This window comes from Contarinia nasturtii, unplaced genomic scaffold (genome assembly GCF_009176525.2).
Source record: "Contarinia nasturtii isolate CC-2019 unplaced genomic scaffold, AAFC_CNas_1.1 Cnas_scaffold_2367, whole genome shotgun sequence".
Lineage (NCBI taxonomy): Eukaryota > Metazoa > Arthropoda > Insecta > Diptera > Cecidomyiidae > Contarinia > Contarinia nasturtii.
In genome coordinates this window covers 720783-748455 of record NW_022199689.1, presented here as the reverse complement: position 1 = coordinate 748455, position 27673 = coordinate 720783, and the positions used below count along the sequence as shown (strand labels likewise).

The window sequence follows — 27673 nt, the reverse complement described above, 5'->3', positions numbered from 1 at the left end:
ACCATCAACTCGACTATTCTTTACACTTAGAACTGACAAATTCACTAAGCCTTTATCGTTGCAATGCACTTCGGTAATGCCAGTTGGTGTGGCAAATAATCCCTCTTCTGTGCTGTTTACAATAATTTTCACCTTTTGTTCTAACGAGATGATGTTGAAATTTTCAAAATCTTCCCATGAAAGATAAACAAAACTGACATTCAATGTTATTGGTACAGTTGTAATGCGGTTGTTTTTCATGTGCAACAATGTTTTTCAAATGTTTATTATAATTAAATTTGTCGTGAATTATTGAAATAAAATTGCTGCTCAAATCCATATACTCTAGGTTGATCAAATTTCTATATGCATGTTGATCGATGGTCACTATTGAATTATGTGACAAGTTAACCGTTATTAAATTCATCGAAAAATCAAAGTAAAACAACAATATTTGGCCGTCCGTGTAAACCATTGTATGATATTATGAAATAAAAACAATTGATGTTATATATAACAATTGTAGTTTATGGAAATAATACAATTTATTTGTCAGCTGCAGTTTTCAAGCAAACATAAACACCATGGGCTTGTTGTTGTTTGAGCTCCTTCAGAATGAAATCGCGAAGTTCTTTGTAAGCTTTGTCGACATCATGATTCAGGATAATGGTATGGAAATTACCTTCTGTTTTGCCTGTAACCAACAAAAGACATTCAATTTATATTTTCAAGGTGGCAAAAATAAAAAAAACTTCTTTAGAAAATTTGCTCACCATATTCAATCTCACGAGATGCAGTGTCCAAGCGTTTTTGTAAACTTTCTTGTGTTTCAGTGTTACGTCCAACCAGCCGGCGTTTCAATTCGTCAATAGATGGTGGCATTACAAATGCTAGCAATGGATCCAAATCTGAGTTACGAATTTGTTTGACGCCTTCGATTTCAATATCGAGTACACACACTTTTCCAGCATCTTGTACATTTCGTACGGCTTGTTTGCTATTGAATTAAATGACATTAAATTTTGATCCGTTAAATATGTATTCAATCGACAAACGAATGCAAGAAATATATATTCACCTTGTTCCATACATATTTCCACTGAACTCGGCCGTTTCCAAAAATTCACCTTTTGCAATAGCTGCTTTCATATCATCACGTTCCACAAAATGATAATGAACTCCATTCTCTTCTCCGGGACGTGGTTTTCGAGTTGTGTGCGATACACTAATATGGAAATAAATTTTAGAAAAAGAAATAAATAAAAAAAAATTCGTACAAATTGAATATTTCTCTCTTATCACTTACCTAAATCCAAACGTTTCTGGGAATTCAGCAAATAGACGTTTTAGCAGTGTACTTTTGCCGGAACCTGTTTCAATAATCGATAAAAATAAAGAAAATTAGCAACCAAACTGTTTTTTTCTTTCTTTGAATCAATGATCAAAATTTACCTGATGGTCCACACAATACCAATGGACGCGGACCTCGCCGTGCCATCCTTGAGTAAGCTATGAAATAAATTTGAATGTAAAAATATGTTCAACCAAAAAAGTGTATTATCGAATCGAATAAGAAGCGATTGGAAAAAGGAAAAGTAGTGAATAAAAGAAGCTAGCAATTAGTTTGAAGAAAGTGAATTAATTGACATGCTATTGATATTGATAGTAGTAAAGCAATTAAAAGTGTTAGTTACAGATATGAGAAAACAAATAATTAATCGAATTATTGCATGTTGAACGATAAGCATTTTCTTCCTTACCCTGGGTCAAAAACACCATTAATGTGAACATTGTTACGATTTTAGTGTGTATTCAGATGCCAAAATATAGATCGATGTGAATACAGCAAACAAACCACCCAATGTTGACTTAGAACTGTTCCACAAAAACGATGAAAAACGCATACAAATGTGTTGAATTTCAGTGAAAGTGTCAGAATTCTTCAATACAATTTTTATGATAAAGTTTCTCTTTGCATTTTAAGAATCGTCATTTAATTCAATTGGGATATTTGAAATTACATTTTATTTTCATCGTTGAAATATTTACACATGTACTGTTAGTCGAATTAAACATTGAAACGAGAAAAAAATCAAGTACATTTCGACTTACCACTTGATACTATTACTGAAAAGTCAAATGATATTAGTGGAAATGACGATGATTTTGATGTGATTAATCCAACTGCTCGAAACCACATTTAATTTGAAATTACTCTTTTTGTATAAGTATTCTAAACCCTTTTCTAACAACTTAATATGTGCTCGACATATGTAACAAAAAACGTGTGACAGCTGATACACACACACAGTGGCTATACGAATGTCAAACTAACATTGAAACTCATTTCTCATACGCAATGCAGATGTATGAAAATCGCTTGAAATACAGATGTTATCTTTGCATGTGAGAAAAATTCTATGGAAACAAATGACAAACACTATCCAATGAAGTATTTTTTTATAAAAACAACATTTCGGCTCGAAAGTAAAAATGATATCAATATTTTCGATAGATGGCGTTGAAATTGATTGTGAACGCGGTGAAACTAATTTGAATCTTGAGCTCGAATTCGAATTGCATGTAGAACATAACATTGAATAGCCGGCTATAATTTCAAACCACATTTTGACGAGAAATTCAAGGAATTGATTTTATTAGAGGTACATTTCGAACATTTTGCATGTTTTGATTGGTTTTGATACAACATGGCATTCATACGAATCGAAAGCTTGGCCTTGCAACATTTTAATTACCAAAGATTTTGTATGTGTTCAACAAATGAAGGTTCAATAAAAAAGAAAACATTGATGTATTTTAAACTAATTTTAGGTAGATCTGAAGAAAAAATACATTTCAGCTACGAAACATAAGGTTATTTAAACAGGAAAATTGCTTTTTGTATGAAAACTTAATTGTACATACAAATGAAAACCATTTCAAATTGCTTATGGTTTAAATTTGAAAACTACATTTACATACCCATTTTAGAAAATCAATGTTATTTTCGTCCTTTGCTTGTCCGCAGGCCACTGTCTAAAAGAGACGCGATTTATTATACATCATTTCTACAGAGAGCTTCGGTTAAATTTTTACCAATAAACTTTTCGCTACGATAATTGCAAAAATAAAATATTTATACTTGATTAAATTCATTGTAAATGCCTTCGTTTCTTTGCTTAGAACCTACTATATTGACTAATGTCACACAATAGAATTTATACCCCGGTAGAACTTATGTTAAATGATACATCATTTTTAGTATACTTAGACCCATTTACAATAAGCTTTAATGCGTTATTTATTACAGCTGAAGAAAATGATGCCATGCCACCCAAAATACATACGCAAATAATAATTAAATTATTAATTTATTCATCTTTTTTATACACCTTCATAAATAATATTTTGTGAATTATTCAAAAAGTTTAATTTGAAAATTTAAATCTAAATACACATTGACATTGGAGTTCGTTCCGTTTTTGTTCTAATAAATTGTTAGTCATGAGTTTTCTCTTCAATGCTGGGCAAAAAAATTGAAAGTTTCTTTCTAGGGGATAACCGTGAATTGCAGATCGAATAATTTAAAATAATAAACGCTATTTCTCTCTAGTTTTCACTAATTCTGCTAGTATTTCTACTAGTTTGTTCTAATACTGCTATTTTTTGCTAATTTTTCTAGTACGTCAAAAATATCGCATTCGTCAGATTGACAGCATGATCGAATAACTGAAATGTGTTTACGTAAATGTTTCAAGTTGACACTTTCAACGTGTATATTTGAAGCAGGCACTAGCGTATACGTTTTCAGTAAGAAATCTGTCATCAAATCTACATTTCCGATTGCAATTCGTAAATTGTAGTTAATACAGATGAAACGTGCTTGGTTACGTGCCATTGAATATATTTTTATTTAAAAATGAGAAAAAGCGTATTTAACTACATATTTTGATACATTTTAGTTCAACACTATTCAATTCATTTGTTTTGTGAATTTTATTTTAATTAATTATTTCAATATATTCAAGAATAAATGCTTACTAAAGTATATACTTGTACAGTGCTAATTCTGCTATTTATTGCTAATTTTGCTATTTTCTTCATGTAAATTTCCCTATTTTTTTGCTAATGTGCTAATTCTAATTCGCATGGATATCCCCTAGGTTTCTTTGGTTTCTAATTACACCTTAGATTATATTTGAAATAAACATTTCAAAAAGCATCATCTTTTGCCCGCAAATAGAACTAAATGTACAATTCAAACTCCATATTATATAAATACTAAGTTTCATTCCAGCCGAAAATAATGAAATGAAAATCGGCGTTTCCATCGATTGAATTTGCTCTTTTGTATTTACGGCGAGTTTGGAAAACCGATTCAAAAGAGAATGTAATAACGATAGATTTTAAAATATGAATTTTTTATTATCGCAAGAAACTCATTGTATCGCACGAATTTCAATGTCTATTTTCATTGAAATAAAGAGTTATTAACTTTGAAATTTTTAAATTATCGCTGAACATGTAAAAGACCAAACGAAATGAAATTGGTATGATTTAAATTAAATTGGCCGAATTTCTCATGATTTCATGATTCCGTCAATTATGTCCATTATCATATGAAAAAAATAATAATATATGTGTCTATGTCAACATAAAGCCACATCGTATGTAATAACATAAAAGTGATTTCTTTCCAAAGCGATTAGTTGCATCAAACGTAAACAAAACCATTTGTATGTATCTGTCTGTACATTGTTGGCGAATTCGTATTGAACTGATGTGTCGAAGCGTCTGCTGTATTCATTCCATTGGCTTGTATTTCGACCAATCACATCACTCCATGTATGACGTTGCCATAATCAACGACACGAACACCATCGTTTCGTCTCATTCGAACGCACGCAAATCGTTGCGTGCGTATGTCTGTCGATGACTTCATACGAATGTTTTATTCAGTCAAACAACATTGTGCGGTGTATATGGGAACTGTCATTATAGTAAAATACATTACTTGCGGCTGGGACACTGAATAGACCGGGTTTATAAAATAGTCAAGTCCAATCTCAATATAGTACATTTTCAATTTGTTTTTTAAACGTGAACTAGCATACGAATTTTCGTAGAGAAAAACAAAATCAACAAAATGCAAATTCAAGTTATTAGTTTAGTGATTTGTGCCGTTTTATCGGCTGCTCTAGCTGAGGTATATTTTGAAGAAAAATTCAAAGAAGGTATGTATTGGACTTTTTTTTAATCATTCATGTACGGTGATAGTTTTTTTTTCATTGCGGGCACTGATGTGGCGTTTCTCTAGAATTAATATATAGGTGTGACACTTTACGCACACATTAATTTTCGACATAAATTTGATTTTAATTGTGAAAAACCAATGAATTTTTATGAATTTTTTTTTATTGTTTCACAGGAAACTGGGAAGATAATTGGGTGTACACCAAAGCTGAAGGCAAAGAATTCGGAAAATTCGAATTGACTGCTGGAAAATTCTACAATGATGCTGAAAACGACAAAGGTAAGTTCAATTTAGGGTTATTTATGTATTAAAATGTAATGGAATTGGTTGGGTTTTTTGTACTCAAAGATATCATTTAATTTAATCATTAAGTGAGTCGTGGACACGTTGACACCATTCATTGAAACATTCTAGAAAATTTACCTTGCATGTTGTGTGTGTGTAATATGATAGTGAATTGAAAGCACACCAGAACTTCCCTTTTTATTTAAACATTGTTGTTCATTTAAATCTTCAGTTTTTAATTTGGTTCGTTTTAAACATTTTCAAACGCATATTTCGATTTCTGTTGCATTTTTTTTTTTCAATCAAAAAACCATTTCAACTTTTCTATTAATTAGTTATTAATGACTTACTCATTTATTTATAAATACTCTAAAATCCAGGTTTTAACCAAATTGCTCGAACGTTCCGTGAACAAAATCGTTCAAAATAATAAAAAATCGAAAAATAAATTTGAAGAAAAAAAAGTTGGTAAACCAGACAGACGTTAATCTTGTTGATGACGTCGTCAATTGTCACCAAACATAAATATCTGCCCATTCATCACAAAGTCAGTTTTTCAAAATATATTTATTTTTGGGCATCGAGCCAAAACATGTTATGAATGTAATCGGTATTAAAGGAAAACGATATCATGCTGTTTCGATTTCAAAAATGCCATGCTGTCACTTTCTGTAATGCTGCCGTTAATGATTGTAGAGTTCCAAAAAAAAAAGTTTATCAATTGCTCTTATCAGTCGCTATCGCATGTTTACGACCCGAATTTTTCTAGTTTACTCGCCCATGACAGAACAATAGATAGTTATCATCAAATACAAACTCTGTATTCATTACCATTTGCTATATAGTAATTAGTCTTTATCCGGTACAATGTCCATTACGGTTTACCATCAAAATTAATTGCTTTCGATGGATTTTTGAAAATGAGTTAACGTTTTCGCTTTTTTAAACTTTTTTTTCTCGTTAGGTCTTCAAACTTCTCAAGATGCTCGATTCTATGGAATTTCTCGTAAATTCAGTCCATTCAGCAACAAAGACAAACCATTGGTCATTCAATTCTCTGTAAAACATGAACAAAACATTGACTGCGGTGGTGGATACTTGAAAGTGTTTGATTGCTCATTGGATCAAACAAATTTGCACGGTGAATCGCCATACTTGATTATGTTTGGCCCAGACATTTGCGGACCAGGCACCAAAAAAGTCCATGTCATCTTCAGCTACAAAGGCAAAAATCATTTGATCAACAAGGAAATCCGATGCAAAGATGATGTCTTCACTCATTTCTACACATTGGTTGTGCAACCAGACAACAGCTACGAAGTATTGATCGATAACGAGAAGGTTGAATCAGGCAATTTGGAAGATGACTGGGACTTCTTGCCACCAAAGAAAATCAAGGATCCAGAAGCCAAAAAACCAGAAGATTGGGATGAACGCGTAAGTACTTTCAGTCTATAAAAACATTATTTTCTCATATATATATATATTTTTTTAAAGGCAAAATTTAACGGTTTTTCTTTTAATTTGTTTGATTGAATTAGGCCACCATTCCAGACCCAGAAGACAAGAAACCAGAAGATTGGGAAAAACCAGAGACCATTCCAGACCCAGAAGCCACCCGACCAGATGATTGGGATGATGAAATGGTAAGATTTCAAACTTAAATATAATTTCAAATAGAATTGGATTGTTAATAAATTACAATATTGTCTTGGACTTGAATAGGACGGCGAATGGGAACCACCAATGATTCCAAACCCAGAATACAAAGGCGAATGGTCACCAAAACAAATCGACAATCCAAACTACAAAGGAGTCTGGAAGCACCCAGAAATCGATAACCCAGAATATACACCAGACACAAACTTGTACTTGCGCGAAGAAATCTGCACCGTTGGTTTGGACTTGTGGCAAGTAAAATCCGGCACCATTTTCAGTAACTTTTTATTCACCGATGATGTTGAATACGCCAAGGCTCAAGCCGCTGGTGCCAAAGAAACACAAGAAGGCGAAAAGAAGGTCAAAGATCAACAAGATGAAGAAGAACGTAAAAAGGCTGAAGCTGAAGCCAAGGCCAATGAACCAGCTTCCAAATCAGACGATGAAGATTTGGATGACGAAGATGATGAAGCAACTGGTGAAGCAACACCAGCCGAAGAACACGACGAATTGTAAATTCCAAAACCGAATGTCATCCGCGCACACACAAACACACACAAACACACACATACACACAAGCAAACAACAATTTTTCAACATCATTTTCATCCAACAGTCATTTTCTTTCCTGCCGTGCCCAATACCACACATACACACGGGTGTTTTGTTCTAATTTGTATAAACTCACCTAGCATCGATTTTTTTTTGTTTAAAAAGTATTTAAATCTGTGCTAACAATTATCCTAGCGATACATTGGAAGTCATTGAAAAAAAAGAGAATTCAAATATGTAACGGCAAAACATTGTAAGAAAGATCCAATTTTGTGTAGATTTTCGTATTGTGTCTGAAAAAAAATTTGAGAAATCAAAATAGGCTGTAAATATTGAATTGGAATTTTAATAGATTGATGGCAATATATATTATTATAATGCCATCAAAAATGGAAAAACAACATAAAATTATGAAAACATTTATCAAAAAGTTATGCATTTTTTTTAGTTTAAAAAAGGAAATAAGTTGTATAATTTCCTTGCGTAAACGATAAATAAATTCTTTCGTTTTAGTTTATATGAATTTCTTCTTCCTTTTTTGAATCAAAAATAAAATTCGAAGAGTGAAAATTAAATTCGTCGTCGCCTTTTTTTGGTCAACCGTATTTATTTGCTTAAAATTCAAATTTTCCATTTTTGAGATGCCAATTTTTGGTTTGCTTGTGTGCTTTTTTAATATTCTATGTCAGCTCGGCGATCCGTCACACATTATTTATATGAATATACATTGCAAATTGAGAGCATTGCATTTAATTTATATAAGAGAAGAAAAAAAAAAGAGAAAACATTTGTATCTATTTGTAAGAGTAAAACATTTGTCGACTGATGTTTCACACTAAATAATTTTTAGTTTTATTGAGAGATTCAATAAATTATTGAGAGTTCCAGAAACTCACCGATCTATAACATGTTTTTCATTTCGCTTTTGTTGCACAAAATTATAAATCGCATTGTTTAAAATCACAAACTTTAAAAACACACCCACAGGAGTTATCGGTGACCATGATCTTGACTTAAAATACGCAGTAAAACAACTTTATTTCATGTACCATAATAAAATAAAAAATTAAAATAGAGAATCTTTTACAAATTACTTTGCTAATATGTCTTTTAAGATATGTATTTTCGAGTATAAGGAAAATAGGTTTTGAATTAGGTTTGTAAAGCATGTCTATAGGATAAATTACCTCGAAAGCACGTCTATAGGATAAAATATAAACAAATGACTAAAGAAAGTCTAGACTCATTTGCTTCCTTAAAGGTTTAAATGGTTTTAAAAAAGTCCAATCGTTGTAAAAAATGTCTGTATCATTAGTACCGTCTGCCGTTAATTGTCTATATTTCACCAAAGTTATGATTTGAGATAAAGGGCAGGATTTCAAATTAAATCGAAAAAAGGTCAGAAAGATATTGATTAACCACACTACAATTTGAAGCAACTAATATAAGAAAGAATATATGCTAAAAAGAAGAGTTTACATTCGTCAACGACCATATCATATAAAAAGCACCAGTTCTCGTCCGATCACTGAAGTTAAGCTGCATTGAGCATGGTTAGTACTTGAATGGGTGACCGTCTGGGAACACCATGTGTCGTTGGCACCAATTTCTTTTTTATTTTTATTTTTTTTCTACATATTTTTAATGTTCGGTTCAACACTAAAATGATGGATGTAATAAAAGCGAAATATCTTCTTTAAATGAACAAGATGCGAATATCTGTGGAAATATTTGAAATTAAGAAATGATTATGAATCCATATGGTTTATTATCATTTATTATTATTCACAACAATGGTAAAAAAATGAGTCAGAATCAGTTTTAGGTAAAATAACAATTTCGAATGTATCTTAATGATAACTTATCGTTAAGTTGATACGAAACATGTTTCAAGTGCACTTGAAACGAATTCTTAAAAAATGAGGGTTCCGAAAATTATCATCGTTGATTTGATAGCTTAGTGTAGTCAAGATGTTTGTGGCTATTTGGTGTGTTTTCATTGTTATTTTAAATTCACTTTTGGGTGCTGTACTAATATCGCCCCGAATAAACGGGGGCCAAGATGCTGAAATTACTCAATTTCCATTTATGGCATCGTTGCGGGAATTACGTGGTTACAATCAATATAAACATCTGTGTGGATCTGTAATCATTTCTCAACGATATTTGCTGACCGTGGCACAATGTTTTTCGTCAGAACAAGTGAATTGGTTTGGCATAGCAGCTGGAACGAGTAAAAAAAACGAAGATGTGTTTATTCACAGAATCAGACGTGTTGCTACACACGAAAAGTACGATGCATTCGTTGCGCCCTTCATGCATGATATCGCACTTATTGAACTTGAGCAACCATTGACATTGAGCGAACGGATCAATGTAATTTCATTGAATACTACATTTTACGAAGGTCATTTAGATGCTGTTACTTTGGGATTTGGAGGTGTTTATGTAAGTCATTGCTTTAATATCGGTTGAAAATGAAGAAAATCAACTATAGAAATGAAAAACTTTCTAAAAATAAAAAACAACAGGACAATATCGCCAAATTGCAATCAATTAAAATGAAAACCATGACAAATCCGGAATGTCGAAGCAAGGTTGGAAAAGATAATCAAGTCTATGATTTTGGTATTCTATGCGCTTATTCGGGGGATGTAAAAAGACGAATTGGTCACGGTGATGCTGGTGGTCCGCTAGTGCATCAAAATAAGCTGATTGGTCTGATTTCATGGAATCCAAAAGTTGTTGGCAGTGATAAGCCGGAAGGATTTACACGCATCAGTAGTTATAATGAATGGATCGCGAAGCACATGAAATGAAATCAATTTGAACGGTATTAGAAACGACATTTTTTTTACTCAAGACACTTTTACTTTCATATTGAATTAAATTATGGAGACGAAATAAAGTTTTACGTAAAAACAACAATTTTGTTTACAAAATAATTATTGCCAAATGTAATTTGGATTGTTTTTAAAGCGATTGCACTCATCTTTGCATATTTTTAGTGCAAGAATTGCTTAATATTAAATTCGATCGCTGTGTCAAAATCAAAAGGTGTCGACAGTCTTCTTCATATTCTTATTATTCTACTATTAACTCTTAATTAAATAATCAAAAAAACCATCTATTGAATTGAAAACAATAAATATTTTTCTAGTCCTATAAATAAAATATGCCCGAATATATTTACGAAAGAGGTATTTTGAAATAATTTTTGTTTTCGTCTTTATTTCAATGAAAACAAGTGCTTTTTATATATATCCAAATTGTAATGATTTACTCTTCAGTTTATTCAAAACAATCAGAGCAGACACTTTACATAATTAATTTAAAGAAGTAAATTGGTGTGAAATTGATTAATTAAATTCAAAATGAATTTAAAAGTTATATTTATTTTGGGAGCTTACCTGATAACAGTAAATTCATCAGAATTGGGAGAACCAAAACCAGTGATAAAGCCTGTCGCTGATAAACCCATGAAAAACTCTGAGGAGTCGTGCATTTGTACTGATGAATATATGCCTGTATGTGGCAATGACGGCGTGACTTATCCCAACTTATGTAATTTTGATTGTGAGAAAAAGAAAAATTGTAGTTTGAAACTCGATTGCAACACAACTTGTCCATGCCCTGAGAAGCCGTGCATCTGTATTGAAATATATAAGCCAGTCTGTGGAAGTAATAACAAGACTTATTCCAATGACTGCTTTTTTAAATGTGATCAAGACAAAAACTGTAGTTTGAAGATCGATTGCAACACTACTTGTCCATGCCCTGAGGAGTCGTGCATTTGTCCTTTTATATACAAGCCTGTGTGCGGAAGTAATAACAAGACTTACTCCAACGAATGTGTATTAGATTGTGACAAAAAGAAAAATCCCGATTTGAAACTCGATTGCAATGGAACTTGTCCATGCCCTGAGAAGCCGTGCATCTGTATTGAAATATATAAGCCAGTGTGTGGAAGTAATAACAAGACTTATTCCAACGAATGCTTTTTTAAATGTGATCAAGATAAATATCCATATTTAAAGATAAAATGCAATGCAACGTGCGATAAATGTGGTGATTGCATTTGTCCGGCAGTTTATAGTCCTGTTTGTGGCTCAGACGGGAAGACCTATCAAAATTCCTGTTATCTTTCTTGTGCACAAAAGAAAAATCATGGCCTATATTTCATTTGCAATGGAGATTGTAAAAAGTGTTCTTGTGCATGTACAAAAGAATATAATCCAGTTTGCGGAACCGATGGAAAAACATATGGCAATAATTGTACATTATACTGTGCAAGAAACAAAAATTCTAGTTTGAAGATTGCACACAATGGTGAATGCAAAGGTAAAACACATCCTGAAAAGAAGGAGCATGTTAAAGTATACGAAATAATATTATCCTCATCTTCGTCGTCATCGTCGTCATCGTCGTCATCGTCGTCATCGTCATCAAGTGATGAAAATAACCGAAAACACAATTACAAAAACCACGAAGCAGAAGCACACGCACACAAAACCGTGACTTTAAACGAGAAAAAGCCTAAATGCAAATGCGATAAACGACATTAAATTAGCAATTGTCTATATTGTACGTTATTGCACCATATTTTTGAAGATTAATAAATATATTTCATTCCATTTGTGTAATATGTTTGATTTCGAACTTATATTTCTCACTCATTTTATAAGTTTTATGTTCCTTCTAAAGGCGTTCGATGTCAATGACCAATAGTGATTCAATATTAAAATTTTGTGAAAGATTTTTTGGACTCACTCTTATGTATTAGTATGACATTCGACGAAAAGTTATATTTCTTCGAAAGTTGCCTTTTTTAATCATCTTTATAAAAAAAAAGTTTCCAAATTTATTCAAACGTACAAAGCAGTATTTTTTTTTTGTTTTATTCAGATTATTTGCTTCCGACACAAGATCATTTTATACAAAATCTTATCAAGTTCATTCTTTAGAAAAATTGTGACTAATTACAAAATGTTTGCGATAAACAATTTGCTTGAAACAAATGTTCATAAGTTTTTTGCTCATTTCAAAGAGTCATTTGTAAGTAACTATTCCGATTGTAATCAAATTTGTCTTATTTAACCTCGTTCATACAATTATTGATTTGAGTTTCAGATCTTGAATTATGTATTTAGAGCAGATAATAATCGGTAAGAACAATTCTTAGAATATATAATGAAGATGTAAAAAAGTGCCATAAAAATAAATTTGCCATTTGGAGTTGCATTTGAATGACATTTAATTTGAAGCATATTATGGCACAATTGAATAATTAACATAATTTAATCAATTAAATTAATCAATTAGTCATCACCGCCACCACCACCCCCGCTATCTCCACCGCTACAGTCACCACCGCCGCTGTCTCCACCACCACCACAATCATACGAACTGCTTCCGTGGTCATTCGAGCTAGTTCCATGATCCTGCGAACTAAAATGATGTGTGGAAGTATGATGGTCAGAGCTACTCGAATGATGATTAGATGATGAAAATCCGTCATCATTACTGGACAAATTATGATGATTAGAAGACGATAATCCGTGATCATCATTGGACGAATGATGATGATTAGAAGATGTTTCATGTTGGCCATGATGTGAATGTGTTGTTATTGGAACATATTCACTATTATCGTGACTTTGCGTGCTATAGCTCGTATCAACGCCATACACTGGTGTTGTATAATCATTGCCGATATCGGATGAAGTTCCGTGGTATGATTGCTAATTATTCAATTTACTTGCCATTAGTAAAATTTACTAAGTAAATATATGATTTATCATTTTTAATTACCCTCATTCTATTATTAGTGGTGTTCGCTTTTGATGATACATTTTCAGCTCGAGATGTTTTGTAATTTTTTTGTTTGCCACAACACGAACCCATTGTTTGATTATTTATTTCAGTCTAATATGGTAAACTTGTCCGATAGGTTTGCTGGAAATATAAGCACTGATTTAACTTTAACGCGTCTTATTTAGAGCCACGTTGAGCCGTATGCGATAAGCTAATTTTACAACTGAATTTTGCAAATATTTAACCTTTAAAATAAATCCATAAGTGTTTTGGTCGACTTCTTTATGAATCAAATACAATTACTAAATTTCAAGAAATCAAATAAAGTTTCCAGCTGGCATTTAAGTGTTATTTTGACGCTAGTGAATCATATACCAAAGCGTTGAACGTATGATGTCAAACCGCAAGCTTCTGTTGTACTCTTCACACTCATACGCTGCAGCGAGCATGCTCAATGTGGCTTAAGCGATGCGTTAGCTTTGCGCTCAATGCCACGAAGTTACACTCACGTACACGTTCAAAGAACGTTCTTTTTTCTCATACGAGTTACATGACTCATGTATATATTTTTTATCATATCGGCGAATTTATGGAAAAGTATTTGTACTCATCTATAGAACGCTATCTGCCAATAACACATATATATGCAGTATAATACGACGCATATTCTTATCCATTCAACTTTTTATATGTGTCTTTTATCCTTATTCCATTATATGTGGTTGACTTATCGGATTTCGAATCAATTTGGCAACGATATTGTTCCTTTTGACTTTAAGATTTGAGTTGTGAATGGACGTTAAAAAAATCAAATATTCCAGTGACGTCTATGATTATAGTATTTATTAATAATCATTGATTCTCTGACGATTAACGCTCCATTTAAGTGGAATCAACTGTTTCAATGTCAATGGGTACAATGAATTTTTGTGTTTCTTTTTTTTTTTTAATTTGTTACTGTTTTCGCTTCATTGAAATTCTATAATTGAAGATAGTCATCAAAGCGCAGTCGCTGAATAAAACATAGAATATTTATTTACATTCATGCTATTCAGTTATTTATTGATTTTATCAGTTATTTATGAAAAAATGCATTTTCAACATATGAATCGTTGCGGCGAAACAGTAGCTCTTATTTTTCTCCAAATACTCTTTCGCCGCAACGATTCATATGTCATAACGCAATAGAATATTTGGCGCTTGGAAAAGAGTTGAATATATTATTCTCTCATTAAAAACCAAACGCTATATTTTCTTTACCATTTATGAGGAATAAACAACACTAAAACTTGTGTCAGATGGACAATTGTGTAGTCCACCTTCGTCATCATACGAAAAACTGTACGCAGTTGGACAATCACGATGAACAAGTTGAACGTAATTTGTTTCTTCAACAATTCCACTTCGACACTCCTCGGCTGTAACTGGACTGGGACAGCAAAGCAAGCGTCCATCTCCGTCTTGCTCATTTCGACCGAAACCGTAAGGTGGAGGATAGTTCCATTTTTTGCATGGTGACAAACAAGAAACAGCATTATTACTTCTACCATATACAGCTAAATCGCCCAAGTCACTCTGTTCGTTTTGTGGACAGTTGGTCAAAAGAAGATGACAATCGGTTTCAATACAAGAACCATCTTGTACCGGTTGACCCTATAATAGTAACACCATTATTGTTTGCATAGCCGACTTCAAAGTTTCTGAATAGTTTTATTCAAATTATATTTTACTACTAACACCTCTGTACGGTGTTATCTTACAGGCCTGAGAAAATCCATCCACCTAATTAAAAACATACAAAGAAACGTTTTCTGTGAATCCGTTTAAAACCATAAATCCATTATTTGATAAAAAATTAGCGCACCAAACTGATGTCATAATACGCAGTGCCGCTACTTATTTGTGGAAAGAAAAATTCAACTTTTGTCTCGCTGGGAGGTTGACAACCGCCATCAGGGCATGGTGGCACTGATTGGCCGATTTCACAATTTGCATCGGAATCGTCACAACCACTTTTTGGCCATAGTCTTCCACTCTATAATTTTATTTATTATTTTTTAGCTGAAACTAATCGTGCTCCTTTTAAAAAATAGTTATTATAATTATTAAATAATATAGAAATTATAATATACCCAACCAGAATCAGGAATAGAATAAGTCGTCGAATCACCCGGATTGATTTTAATAATACCAGGTGCCAATTGGGGTTGATCGGTGTTGTCTTGTTCTTCCATCCAGATTGGAAAATTATTTTGGTTTTGAACTTGAATGTACCTATATATAATGTAATGTTCAATTTCCATGTATATTTAATATATTAAGAAATATATAAATGTACCGTTGTTGTGCGACACTGTGCTCTATCACGCACACAAAAGCTATGAATGCTAACCACATCATTTTTTTATCAGACACTTGCTCTATTTTATCTCTAAAAGATTTTTTTTGTCAAGTACTCAATATTACAATGGAACTTTGAATTCAACTGGTTTTTATCTTGTGCGTTATCCGTTTTTATACCAATTTTTCGAACTTCATTTTGACGTTCGCAAGTGACGAAAGAAGAAAATAAATATTTTGATCTGATTCATCTGACAGAGATATCTGTAGGGCTTCTTTGGCTATCCCTATTGATATTAAGAAAGTAATTATTCTATTTTTACCATTTATCCATCTGTTTTATTTTTCCGTATACACCACTATATGATAAAACAAAATGTGTGTTGAAAAATACATAAGAGTTCGTTATTTTTCATTATGAAAAGAATTTTTGGAGTTCGTTGGCTTTGACGCACAATCCATTGTATCCCAAATCTAAGGATGCATGTGCATTTTTCGACGGAGGTTAATGAATTTCCGTAACGTGTATGGTAACGTACGTTTTTGGTGTGAAAAAATGTATTTATATTTCAAATAACGATCGATTGTTTTTTTATGAACATGAAAACAACATTGAGAACAACCAATGCAGGGTAATTAATCTATTACGCGTATACACAGCTAACGTCATAATTCTTGCAAGCATTTTAACGGATTACGCAGAAAAAAATAATATTTTCTTCCGTATTCATAGCTTCTGACGGGGGGACATTCCCCTTAATATGAGCGTTCGTTTTATACAATTTATCACTCTTTAATGGTTTTCGTTCACAGAATTACTAAAAAACAACATTCGATTATGCATAATAATTTCTTTGATTGAACAACGGTACTCTGCAATAAATCTCGGAACGCTACTCCGAATACATGGCAGTGTATTTCTGTGAAGATTGTGATTATCTCTAGGTAAAAGTCAGAAAGCAGTGCACAGATTGCAACGAGTTATTGAAAATCGAATTTTCATATGTAAGCACAATTTTCATCCAAAATCAATTATCTATCAATTAAAGTTTTCGTTTAATTTCCAGAGAATGGTTACATATACCGATGGATTTGGACATACCGATTTCAAATGGCACATCTAAATGAAAGAAAATGTTCATAAAATCGAAATTAAAACTTGTATTTTCCATCCATCTCAAGTTTATCTTCGAAGCATTCTTTGTCGCAAATAAATCAATTCAATGGTGTAAAATAAAATAAAATATACTAGAAAATTGAAATAAAATCATAACTCAAAGATTTTTGCACGAACTGTTTTCAACGCAACCAAAAAGATCAACTTTCAAAAACCGACTCTTAGCCTTAAGCGATGAACATTTTTCAAACTTGTCAATGATATCTAATCATAATACTGTTTTCTTAAACGATTTAATGTGATATTATTTTATATACTTTTTTTGACTTATTGTATTCTGGTGCAATATGAATATCAACTATTTAATTATTTATTCATATATTTATTGAATTTTATTCTTAATTCTGTGCTTAAAAGATGTGGTTTTTAACGGTGATCAAATGTGCCACACATTAATGATTCATACCTTTTTCCCACCATACATGTATAAAAAATTGTGTACACACTCAAACATGATTCAGCCAGTTTTGGCGGTGAATAAATATTATTATATTATTATATTATTTCTGTGAATTAAAAAAGAAATTACGTTTTTTTATTTATCTTTTAATATATGCATAAGAAAATCTTAGAAAATGTATCTTACAGCACTTTAACTAATAACATTTGAATAATATAAATTCACATATCTTGACTACACTTGACTAACACCATATTTTGAGATTCATTGCACAGATTCTGTTGAAATAATTTGAAATTTTAACGTGATAAATTTACCAAGACACACAGAATTATCCAGAATTATCACACTGAACAAAAAATTTCCCCGAGATAAAGTTAAAATCAGGCATCAATATCTTTCAAATTTGGTCCAATGTTGACAGGGCCAATTTAGCTGCAGCTCGTTTGGCATTTTTTTTATTTGTTCCAAAGCCATGCTTCACGACTTTTTTTCCATTACAATTAAAACAAACACTAACCAAAACATTATTCGATTCTTTGTTAATTTGTGGTTTTTCAAATTCGGGTTTTGCATCTGGATATTCGTACAGTTGTCGAACAGTTTGAATTGGCACGTTAGCCGTGAACTCATGTAGCTCTTTCTCCATCAAACGATAAATAAACATCCACGTCGTCTGCAATATTAGATAAATGACATTATTAAGAATTTTCAATGAAATGATAAACCTTTTTGATGTTCTCATTCTAATTCTAACCTCGAGATCCATGCCACTGTCCAAAAATATTGCACCTATAACGGATTCAAAAACGTCACCCAATGTTTTTGGTACATCCACATAGTCGGCCATATTACATTCTCCCTCTTCCATTAATAGTTCCACATGATCGGCTGTTTGGTAATTGGTTTTGTCTTGAAAGTCAACAAACCGATTGATTGCTCCCGATAAAATAACACTTCGTGACAAAATATGTAAGTGGATATTGTAACGCACACACAAGCACGCCAATGTTACATTGTTCACAAGTGCCGATCGTAAATCGGTCAATTTCCCCGGATCCATGTGTGGACAACGCTCGAATATGTAAGCGGTAATTAAAAAATCAAGAACGGCATCACCCAAAAATTCAAGCTGCTGATAGCAGCCGGTAACACGATTCGTTGGATATGACGGGTGTGTTAGTGCTTGTAACAAATAGGCTCGATCTCTGAACGTATATCCAATGGACTCTTCCAGTTTTTTGTGATTTGTTAATAAGTCGTCAACTTCTTTGTCCGGAATGTTGGCGCGAAGACGTGGTGATCGCAATTTGTTTTGTAACATTTTGGTGATGTCTTGCACATCATTACGTGGTAAAATTTCGAACATTTCCAATACTTTAAAAGTGCGTTCGACGCCAATCGATTTGACGCACGCTCCCAAAATGGCTTCGATGCAATCGGCACATGTTTTATCCGAGATACGCTGCTTGCCAAGGAAATGTTGCTTCGTTGATGTCTCGCCGCCAGTATTTCTTTCGTACAAGAATTGCTGGATAAACTGTTCCAAACTTGAGTTCGACACTTCACCACCTTCTAATTCAGCTGTTGATAAACTGAGTTTATACAGAATATCGGGTGTAATATCGTATTCTCTCATGGCATTCTGTTGTGTTTAGAATAAGAAGTCATTTATTTCGTTATATTCCAAAACAACAAATATACTATTCTTGCTTTACCTGAATTTGGTCATCAACCTTCAGCATTGGCGGCTGCCAATCATCCTTCGGACTGAAATCATGAGCTTTTATCATTCCGGAAAATTTGTTTCTGATGGCACTGTAGCAAAGATTACGATTTCCAACAATTTGACCTTTAATTGAGGTTAGGAAACCTTCATGCCATTGCGGATGCCTTTGAATCAAGTACAATGAAACGCTGAATTTCAAAAATGCATCGCCCAACACTTCAAGCGATTCCATATTAAATACATCGGCTGATGAAGCGGTAGTAATTGCAGCCAAGATGTCATGCTGTTCAACACCTCGAGTGATTGAAGTCTTAAGTTTTGTTTGCAACACATTAATCCGAAGCTTATCGCTCTCCACGTCACACAGGGCCGGCACATTTGTGTGGAGATGATGTGGAGAGAGAAGACTATTATTGGTACCATTTTTGTTCTCATCGAACGATAAACCATGTTTAAACATATAATAAAAATCGATGTCGACTTCATAAACATTATCAAAATGTCGTTCCAAATCGATGGGTTCAAAATCTTCGGATCTCAAAATTGACGTATCCGCATCATTTGTATTCAATTTTTCGGCAACAACTCTAATTTCTCCTTTTTCTCGGGGTGCATCGGAATTTTGAATGGATTCGATCAATGGACACGGCTCATCTGAAATATCAAGTCCAACATATTTATTGATGGCATTTCGAATATTTTCCGCATGTAGAATATATGTAATCCGATGAATGATGCTTGGTAGAAGAATTGCTTTCAACCATAAATCACCGGGATATCGGAAGTTATGGCACATTTCCGGAATCAATAGTTCAGGTCTTTCTGATGAACTTCCACTTTCCGGACGTAAATGATTTAAACGAGACGTGATTGCTTTGACACCGATTAAAAATTGATCATTATTCACCACACCATCTGTTTTGGGATATGTTTTCAGCATATATTCGGCATAGTTTTTATAATCATCATTTGGAAATGAACTTAACGGTGATTTCTCTTCAAAAACATTTGTTATTACATATTTTTTGGTTTGATTCAGGTACCACTTAGAAATGACACAGCCATCCCAATTCTCTCTTTTGTACTCGGCATTCGTACGTTCAGCGAGAGTTTTTTCCTTCACCTTTGACCATGTTTGAAATTCTTTGACGATTTGCCAATTGATTTTCTGATTCATTGTCGGAACTATGATCACCGAATCCTTTTCATCATAAACAAAGTATTCCTTCCATATTTCCAAAATATATTTGAACAGAATGCAATGGAATCGCTTTAATCGGGCCAACTCTTGTGGATCATGCAATATAATGGGCATTGGTTCATAGCTAATGGAACATGTAATTTCTCCAAATGATTGATAACATTTGATAGGACCCATGCGCGGTAATTTCTTCATTGTTAAGATACCATAAGTGTGTGGTGATTGAAAAAGATTATGAAATGTTCTTATGTTTTCATCTGATCCTTTGAATTTCGGTTCCATGGCAATTTCATACAAATAAAGCTGTACATTTATACGCGGAATACTGTCGATTAACGCTGCTGGCCTTTGAATATCATGCATTCGATAATGTTTCCGTGTTCCAGCTTTTTTCGGTTCGTCTGAAAATTAGTTTTGGTGATAATTCATATATGCATGGAAATTCATTAAACAAAATTACATACCTTCTTCAAATTGATTCCATGTCTTAAAGTAAATATCTTTGTATTTTTCTAAGCATATGTTCTGAGTGATTGGCTCTAAATGGTCTGATAATTCACCAACAATATGCAATCGTTTTACTGCTTCGAATGCTGCGCTTCGTTTTGCCAATTTGGTGTTTGGCATTGGTTTACCCTGAGAAAAAAATGATTTATAATAGTCAAACAACTCGATTTGTAACGTTAGGAAAAAAAATTAACCTACAGAGATCTTTTCTTTTATCGGACATAGAATTGGCATTAAAATGGTTCCGGAGAGGCCACAACTATCCCAATTTTCTTCCCATTCAACAAATTGTTCGATGAACTTATCACTTGCTAAAGTCATGCAATAGTTGTTTAACGTACTAATTGCAGAATTGAAATCAGCAATTGCTCCTTTGGCAGTTTTGTATTCCTCATAATATTTTTGTTCAGTTGCACGATCGATATCGCTTTGCATTGGCGGTGGTCGATCGATTGCTTTTTCAACCAAATACTTTTTCAAAATTTGATTGATTTCTTGCCATTCACCAATATTTTTCTGCAACTTATCTGTCCCTTCACTCGGTGTCATAATAACGAATTGGCTTTTTCGCATCCGAGCACGTCCTTTTCTCTGCATATACGATCGAAATGTTGTTGGTGTATCATAACAAATGACCAAATTACATTCTTGCAAATCAATTCCTTCTTCCAGTACTTTTGTGGCAATAATTAAATTGATTTCACCAGTTTTGAATCGATCCAAAACTCGTTTGTTATTTTTTCCTTTCATTTGCATTTCAATGGCATCGAGTGTTGCATTCCGACCAGTCATAAATTCCACTTTAATTTTAAGATGTGGTAATGCATTTGCATATCGTTTGATGACATGGCACAATATGCGAGCGCTAGACCTTCGATCAACAAAAATCAATCCTTTCATCGGTTCATTTGAATTTTCTTCGGCGAATTTCGTTAAACAACTCAACAATTTTTGCACTTGTGATGATGAATTATTCAAAATTGTCGCTGGATCATCTGAAATCGTTTGCTCGTCAAATTCGTCATCGGTTTGTGTCATTTGTTCAACTTTATTATTATAAATTTTACGCTCCATAATGTGTAGAATCGTTTCCAGAGCTATTAAAATTTTCATTTTGGATCTTCATTTGAAACAATGAAAAATATCGATTTTTGAAAAATCAAAATTTGTCTTACAAGTAATGAGAGCACGCGAAAGGTATCTGTTGTTACTTTTGATCGCTTCACGTTTTTTCAGTTCCATGTCCACAATTGCAGCCAAATTAGCCAGTGTTCCACCGTACAGTCCTGTCAAGATTTATATTTTATTGTGACATTCATCCAATTATTTCCTTAATTTCACAAACCTAAATTGTTTATTTGATAAATAAGTTCCGTGCAAATTTTTTCATACTTCGACATGTTTGTTGGTTGTTTATCCTTGAGGGGATCGTACATCAATCCGGGCGTAATATCGAAAGGCCATTTTTCAATCATTTGAATCATTGATCTGATCATTCCAATAATTTTCTCAAAATGTAATGTCATACGCTTCTCGTATTCGAGAATTGATTCATTTGGACAGGTTGAATACATGAGTACATCGCTATATGCTGCACCTTTGGCTGTCGTAATCGTTGCACGGAATGTTGCTTCTAATTTCTTTAAATTATTCATAACATTCCCTGGTTTAATCGATTTTGTGGTTAACATTCCCGTCAAGCCGATCACGCGTGGATGATCCGTTTCCGGATATTCTTTAAATTTTGCCATCAACAGCAACATTGGATGATCTTTATGTGCATTATGACATTCATCAAACACAATCAAATTGAAATCAGATATTTTTAAATGTCCATGACGCACAATGTCCAACACAATTTGAACTGTTGCAATAAGAACCTGTATTTTACAAATTCAGAAAAAAAATATTCTTGAAAAAATTTAGTGTTGAAAAATGCATAAAGAATTTAAATGTGAATAAATTACGTGATTTTGTTCAAATTCGTTCAACCACCTTTCGCCAGTCCATGCATCCACATTCATATCACCAGTGTATACTTGTACATTGAACGGTATTCTTTTCGAAATCTCTTCTTTCTGTTGATGTGCCAACGCAACTGTATTTGTAAGAAAAACGGAGCGTTTGCCACCTTCAGATATTGGCCTACAAAAAAAATTATTATAAAAGAAACAGTAGGCGTTGCTTTGTACGATCCACCATATACCAGATACTCTTTTAATATAAAAGGAGATAAAATACTTACTTTCCCAAATCTTTAGCAAAGTGCTTCAGTGCCATAATAGCAATGTAGGTTTTTCCGGCGCCGGTCGGCAGATAAACAATTGTATTGCGTTCGATACATGTTCTTAAAATTTCATCTTGGTAGCCTCGACTTTTGAATTCTTTTTGCTCATCACACTCTCTGTCGGAAGTTTCGCTTGTATTCTGATTATGAAGACGAAAACAATTAAAACAAACAATATTTTATACATTTTCTTCATTTCTATTTTTTTTTCATTAGAAAGTATAGCTGAAAAAAATCAACTGTCAAATAAATTTTCCAAAATAATATAGACACCTGAAATCAACTCACTTCGAATGACATTTTTGGTAATTTTTCGACATATAAATCAAAGTTGTTTTTTTTTTTAATTAATCACAAATCAACATTCACATAAATATGATTTAACAACACAAAACAAAACAATTTAAATTGTTATCAAGAGATGCAGAACGCAAATTATGAAGTATTTCACAATCAATGGATATAATTTCAACACCTATGTACGGATACATTCATTCTACAGATATTCTTGCTTGCTACTTGCGGTAGACTGGGTTCAACAATATGGGTACGTGTGCATGACGTCATTATTTTGTATGAGAATGCGTTTCAAAACCACAATCGCAATATTTAGTTATGTGCACACTGCACACATGTGTGTAGAGCATATCACTATGTCTCTTTTTGTGTGAATATCGTTCTGTGTCGCCGCATACAGCTTGTATTTTGACTTTGTTTATAGAAAAAAAAGAGCGGTACAATTCGAAATAAAACCGAAAAATTGAGAATTTGTCAATGCCAAAAACTTTTAATTCAGTCTTGCAAAATTGTTGATATTTTTGTAGATTTTTTTAATCGCATTCTTTGTTAAATGGGTAACATATATTTATAATAATTTTTAATCAATCGTTAGTACTTCGTTTTGCGATAGCTAATTTACTGAGAAGTTCGTAAAAGTTTGACACAAATGATCAACAAAATAAAAAAATATGAAATAAAAACAAGAGAATTACACACAAGATATTCAAAAAAAAAAAAATGTAACGCCAAACAAAGACTAACGGAATATAGAGTAAGTGTGTGAGTGAAACAGTGTTGTTACTTCTGATTACATACATATTTTTAACAAGACTGGCTTGACCCATAAAGTCTGTAATCGGAATTCATTTCATTACAATAATCCTGCTGAACGCGATCACAACAGAATCAAACTGCGGCTGCGAAGAAAATAAAATTCATAAACATGTTCAAACGAAATTCTGTATATTTTTTCGTTTCTTCGATCATCTTACTCACTGGTAAGTGCTTTTTATATTATTGTTTTTGGATTGTTTGCCTATTTTCTTCAATTTAACTTAGAATTGGTGATGGATGTCAAAAGTTTGACTCTCAATCCATTCACAGACATCAACCATATTCAGGACCAGGTTTTATTCTCTAACATTTCCGTTCTAGTTTTCGTACGTTGTTACACGTAACAAATATACAAATGATGATCGTTTTTAGATGCTTAAATTCATGGTCGGATTTTGAAAAAAAGTACATTTTAAATATTTTTCCAAAAAAGTGATTTTCAATAATTTTAAAGTGTTACAAAATGAAAAATGATTTCATTTTTGTTATCACATCATTTTAAGGTCTTTGAAATGATGTCAAAAGGTTGTTGTTGAAGATTGTTATTGTTTCTGTTCACAGTCTTTTTTTTCTAACAGATAACTCCATCAATTAAGTTCATAAGGTCCTTTAAAACATTGCAAAATAATAATATTCTAACACACAATCATTTTGATATTCTATTTACAGCTGAAATTCAATGCTTTGATAATAATGACTTGACTGCCAGTTTGAATACTATAAATTCATATGCTACGCCAAACTCGATTGATAGTTTCAAAAATGTGACAAAGGAAAAGTGTTTGAAAGTTTCGGGTAATATTGCTGCCTACGACGCCATCGAACGGTCTGTGGGTGAATTGAAAAATTGTATGTCAGGTTTGATTGATTTTAGTTTGTTGCACAAAGAAATCGAAGATGCAAAACCCACTGGCGAATTGGACACTGTATTCAATAAGTAATATTCCTAAAAAAAATTAGAGAAAGTCTTTTTTTCTCAAAACGTATGTTTTATATCATATTTCAGATACTGCCGAAAACGAGATATAGCTATTGGATGCTTGGAAAATTTTACAACAACCTTGAATCCTTGCCTGGAGCCAGACGAAATCAATACCAAAGAAACAATTGTAAACATTTTCAAAGGCATCTTAAAGTTCGTTTGCTACAAAGACGGTGATCAAATTGCATTGTTCATAGGTGAATATTGTTGTTATTAATTAGCATAATTAGTTGCTTCTTATTAATTAGCATTTTCACGAAAAGCTGAAAAAGGACCTGAATGTTTCGAAAAGAGCAAAGATGCTTTGCTTAGTTGCAAAGACTCTTTGGTTAATAGTTACATGCCTTCGGGAACTGCTACTTCGGGAAGTAATCAATTGAATATTCCAACTGAAATTCCACAATTCGTTATTGGCGAAAAGCAATGCCAGTAAGCACGATTTTATTGAAACAAATGTAATTATTTTCTAAATAAAACAATTGTAATAATTTCAGAGCAATGGATACGTTGCAGACATGTGCTGTTGCAGCGTTGGAAAAATGTGAAGAGTCAACACCAGCCAATTTAGTTGATGCATTATTTAAATTTATTCGCAAAGAAACACCATGTGCCAATATAGCTCGAAGCAATTAAAATTATTTCATATTCAAACTTTATTGGATTTGAGGTGAAAAGTTACAACAGTTTCTATCGTAATAATTCAATTACAATATGTTAAATATGTACAACTTTCAATTTTTCAATAAAATAATCTCCTAGGGGAATTTATCTGTTCGCGAATATATATTATTCGATGGTACATATACTATGCATATTTTATGCATATCCATACTTAGTAGTTATACTCCTCGATCACATTTGCTAATAATATATTCGTAACTAGTTTCAATACTAAGTTCCCACTAGTTCCTTTTTGTTTTTTATAAATGACGTCTTTTATTCTAATTATTTTACCACGTCAAAAGTAGTACGAATGTAATTCAATTGAAATTGGAATTCTGATATTATAATATAGAATGCAACTCGACGCAAAGCCATTCGTAATCTATAGAATTTTTATCAATCATCAAATCTTGAGCAAGAAATAATACTCTTATTTGTAAATGTGTTAATCAAAATTACATGCATTGAACCAAAATCAGTCTGTTATACACATTTTTTTAAATAACATATTTGACGGCGATTTATTATAACGACATTTTTTTATTATAACGACAACTTTTCCCTTGCAAATAATTCTGATAATTATCTAAAAAAAAATTCAAGAACGATGAAAAAAACAGAAAATATAAAATAAAGTTTTTCTCTTAAAAAAAAAGAAAAAAAAAAAAGGAAAATTGTGCCAACGACACATGGTGTTCCCAGACGGTCACCCATTCAAGTACTAACCATGCTCAATGCAGCTTAACTTCAGTGATCGGACGAGAACTGGTGCTTTTTACATGATATGGTCGTTGACAAATGAAATACTCAATTTACGCAATATGTATTGTTCAAAACGACAACTGTATAAAATTGTAAACTTTAGGTACATTCTGAATTGACTTCTTATGACTATCAACATATATTTGCAATCATAAAATCTGTTTATCTCTATCACATATATCTAGTACGAGCAAGATGTAATCTACAACCAAAAAATACACTGTTGTGACGGAATACATTTTTTGTTTATCTTTAATGCTTGATCTGTGTCAATTATGTAATTTTCCAATTCACGTATGATCGTATTATTATGGAAAAATCTAATCACCTCGCGGATTAAATTACAGATGTGTGAATAGCTTTTCTTGAATATGTATAATGCCATAATCACTGACTTTTTTGTCATTTAATATTCACAAGTCCTCGGTAGTATAGTGGTCAGTATTCCCGCCTGTCACGCGGGCGACCGGGGTTCGATTCCCCGCCGGGGAGGATATTTTTTTCCATATTTTTGCCATTTTTGTTCGTAAATTAGTTTATACTTCGACTTCGTCATCGTTGTCTTCATCTCCTTCACAAACTTATACAATTTTGCAAGTAGATTAAACGTTGTCAAACAACCACAAATTGTTTAATTTTGTCAATAATACCCGATATTTAATTCACCTGTTGAATTAGATGCGTCATCATTCATATGAAATTTGAAATGTTGGCATTTTCGTTCAAATAAAACACGAAAACATTTTTCTTCATTTCAATAATTTATTTTGGATAATTTTATCTACATTGACATTGGTATCAAGTGAAATTTCTGTTGGTTTATTACTGACCATGAGCATCAAACTCCAAAATCAGAGAGAAATGTACATTTCAATAAATCATTTTTTGGATTGTTGTTTGGCAGCATTTTTCTTGGCAATTTTAACAAATTGTTTGACCATTGATGTGCCTGGTAAAAGTGGTTCTCTT

At 32.6% G+C, this 27673-nt stretch overlaps 7 protein-coding genes and 3 non-coding genes across 11 annotated transcripts; 6 read left to right on the top strand and 4 right to left on the bottom strand.

Moving 5' to 3' along the window:
* Window positions 1-432: 432 nt before the first annotated feature.
* LOC116348317 (guanylate kinase) lies at window positions 433-2314 on the bottom strand. Of its 2 annotated transcripts, XM_031779296.1 has the most exons (7): window positions 2092-2228; window positions 1740-1854; window positions 1432-1488; window positions 1286-1349; window positions 1058-1204; window positions 753-976; window positions 433-673 (listed from the first exon to the last, which is right to left on the bottom strand). In XM_031779296.1, the coding sequence occupies exons 2-7, from the start codon at window positions 1768-1770 to the stop codon at window positions 525-527; spliced, it is 672 nt and encodes a 223-aa protein (XP_031635156.1). In that variant the 5' UTR covers window positions 1771-1854; window positions 2092-2228; the 3' UTR covers window positions 433-524. The 2 variants fall into 2 exon arrangements, with proteins under 2 accessions (XP_031635156.1, XP_031635155.1); XM_031779295.1 differs by lacking the exon at window positions 1740-1854 and having other exon boundaries at window positions 2092-2314.
* Window positions 2315-4981: 2667 nt separating this feature from the next.
* Window positions 4982-8632, top strand: LOC116348302 (calreticulin). Its single transcript, XM_031779278.1, has 5 exons — window positions 4982-5213; window positions 5408-5512; window positions 6483-6955; window positions 7060-7164; window positions 7244-8632. Exons 1-5 carry the CDS (start codon window positions 5126-5128, stop codon window positions 7691-7693), a joined length of 1221 nt encoding a protein of 406 aa, XP_031635138.1. The 5' UTR covers window positions 4982-5125; the 3' UTR covers window positions 7694-8632.
* Window positions 8633-9212: 580 nt separating this feature from the next.
* Window positions 9213-9331, top strand: LOC116348381. Its single transcript, XR_004201799.1, has one exon. It is a non-coding gene; the product is annotated as a 5S ribosomal RNA (ribosomal RNA).
* A 369-nt stretch (window positions 9332-9700) lies between these two features.
* LOC116348315 (hypodermin-B-like) lies at window positions 9701-10651 on the top strand. The gene is made up of 2 exons (XM_031779292.1): window positions 9701-10177; window positions 10261-10651. The coding sequence occupies exons 1-2, from the start codon at window positions 9701-9703 to the stop codon at window positions 10546-10548; spliced, it is 765 nt and encodes a 254-aa protein (XP_031635152.1). The 3' UTR covers window positions 10549-10651.
* A 390-nt stretch (window positions 10652-11041) lies between these two features.
* On the top strand, window positions 11042-13728 carry LOC116348305 (serine protease inhibitor dipetalogastin-like). The gene is made up of 3 exons (XM_031779281.1): window positions 11042-12313; window positions 12860-12894; window positions 13052-13728. The coding sequence occupies exon 1, from the start codon at window positions 11104-11106 to the stop codon at window positions 12292-12294; it is 1191 nt and encodes a 396-aa protein (XP_031635141.1). The 5' UTR covers window positions 11042-11103; the 3' UTR covers window positions 12295-12313; window positions 12860-12894; window positions 13052-13728.
* Window positions 12614-15966, bottom strand: LOC116348313 (glucan endo-1,3-beta-glucosidase-like). The gene is made up of 7 exons (XM_031779290.1): window positions 15882-15966; window positions 15676-15817; window positions 15408-15578; window positions 15281-15325; window positions 14804-15196; window positions 13541-13684; window positions 12614-13470 (listed from the first exon to the last, which is right to left on the bottom strand). The coding sequence occupies exons 1-5, from the start codon at window positions 15941-15943 to the stop codon at window positions 14807-14809; spliced, it is 810 nt and encodes a 269-aa protein (XP_031635150.1). The 5' UTR covers window positions 15944-15966; the 3' UTR covers window positions 12614-13470; window positions 13541-13684; window positions 14804-14806.
* A 1728-nt stretch (window positions 15967-17694) lies between these two features.
* Window positions 17695-23627, bottom strand: LOC116348280 (endoribonuclease dcr-1-like). Its single transcript, XM_031779235.1, has 10 exons — window positions 23473-23627; window positions 23143-23324; window positions 22865-23042; window positions 22243-22777; window positions 22073-22183; window positions 21096-21994; window positions 20855-21026; window positions 19179-20791; window positions 18218-19105; window positions 17695-18136 (listed from the first exon to the last, which is right to left on the bottom strand). Exons 1-10 carry the CDS (start codon window positions 23482-23484, stop codon window positions 17861-17863), a joined length of 4866 nt encoding a protein of 1621 aa, XP_031635095.1. The 5' UTR covers window positions 23485-23627; the 3' UTR covers window positions 17695-17860.
* Window positions 23628-24325: 698 nt separating this feature from the next.
* On the top strand, window positions 24326-26063 carry LOC116348314 (27 kDa hemolymph glycoprotein-like). Its single transcript, XM_031779291.1, has 5 exons — window positions 24326-24461; window positions 24967-25234; window positions 25304-25476; window positions 25543-25708; window positions 25774-26063. The coding sequence occupies exons 1-5, from the start codon at window positions 24407-24409 to the stop codon at window positions 25910-25912; spliced, it is 801 nt and encodes a 266-aa protein (XP_031635151.1). The 5' UTR covers window positions 24326-24406; the 3' UTR covers window positions 25913-26063.
* A 556-nt stretch (window positions 26064-26619) lies between these two features.
* LOC116348379 lies at window positions 26620-26738 on the bottom strand. The gene has a single exon (XR_004201798.1). It is a non-coding gene; the product is annotated as a 5S ribosomal RNA (ribosomal RNA).
* Window positions 26739-27124: 386 nt separating this feature from the next.
* Window positions 27125-27196, top strand: Trnad-guc. The gene has a single exon. It is a non-coding gene; the product is annotated as a tRNA-Asp (tRNA).
* Window positions 27197-27673: the final 477 nt, after the last annotated feature.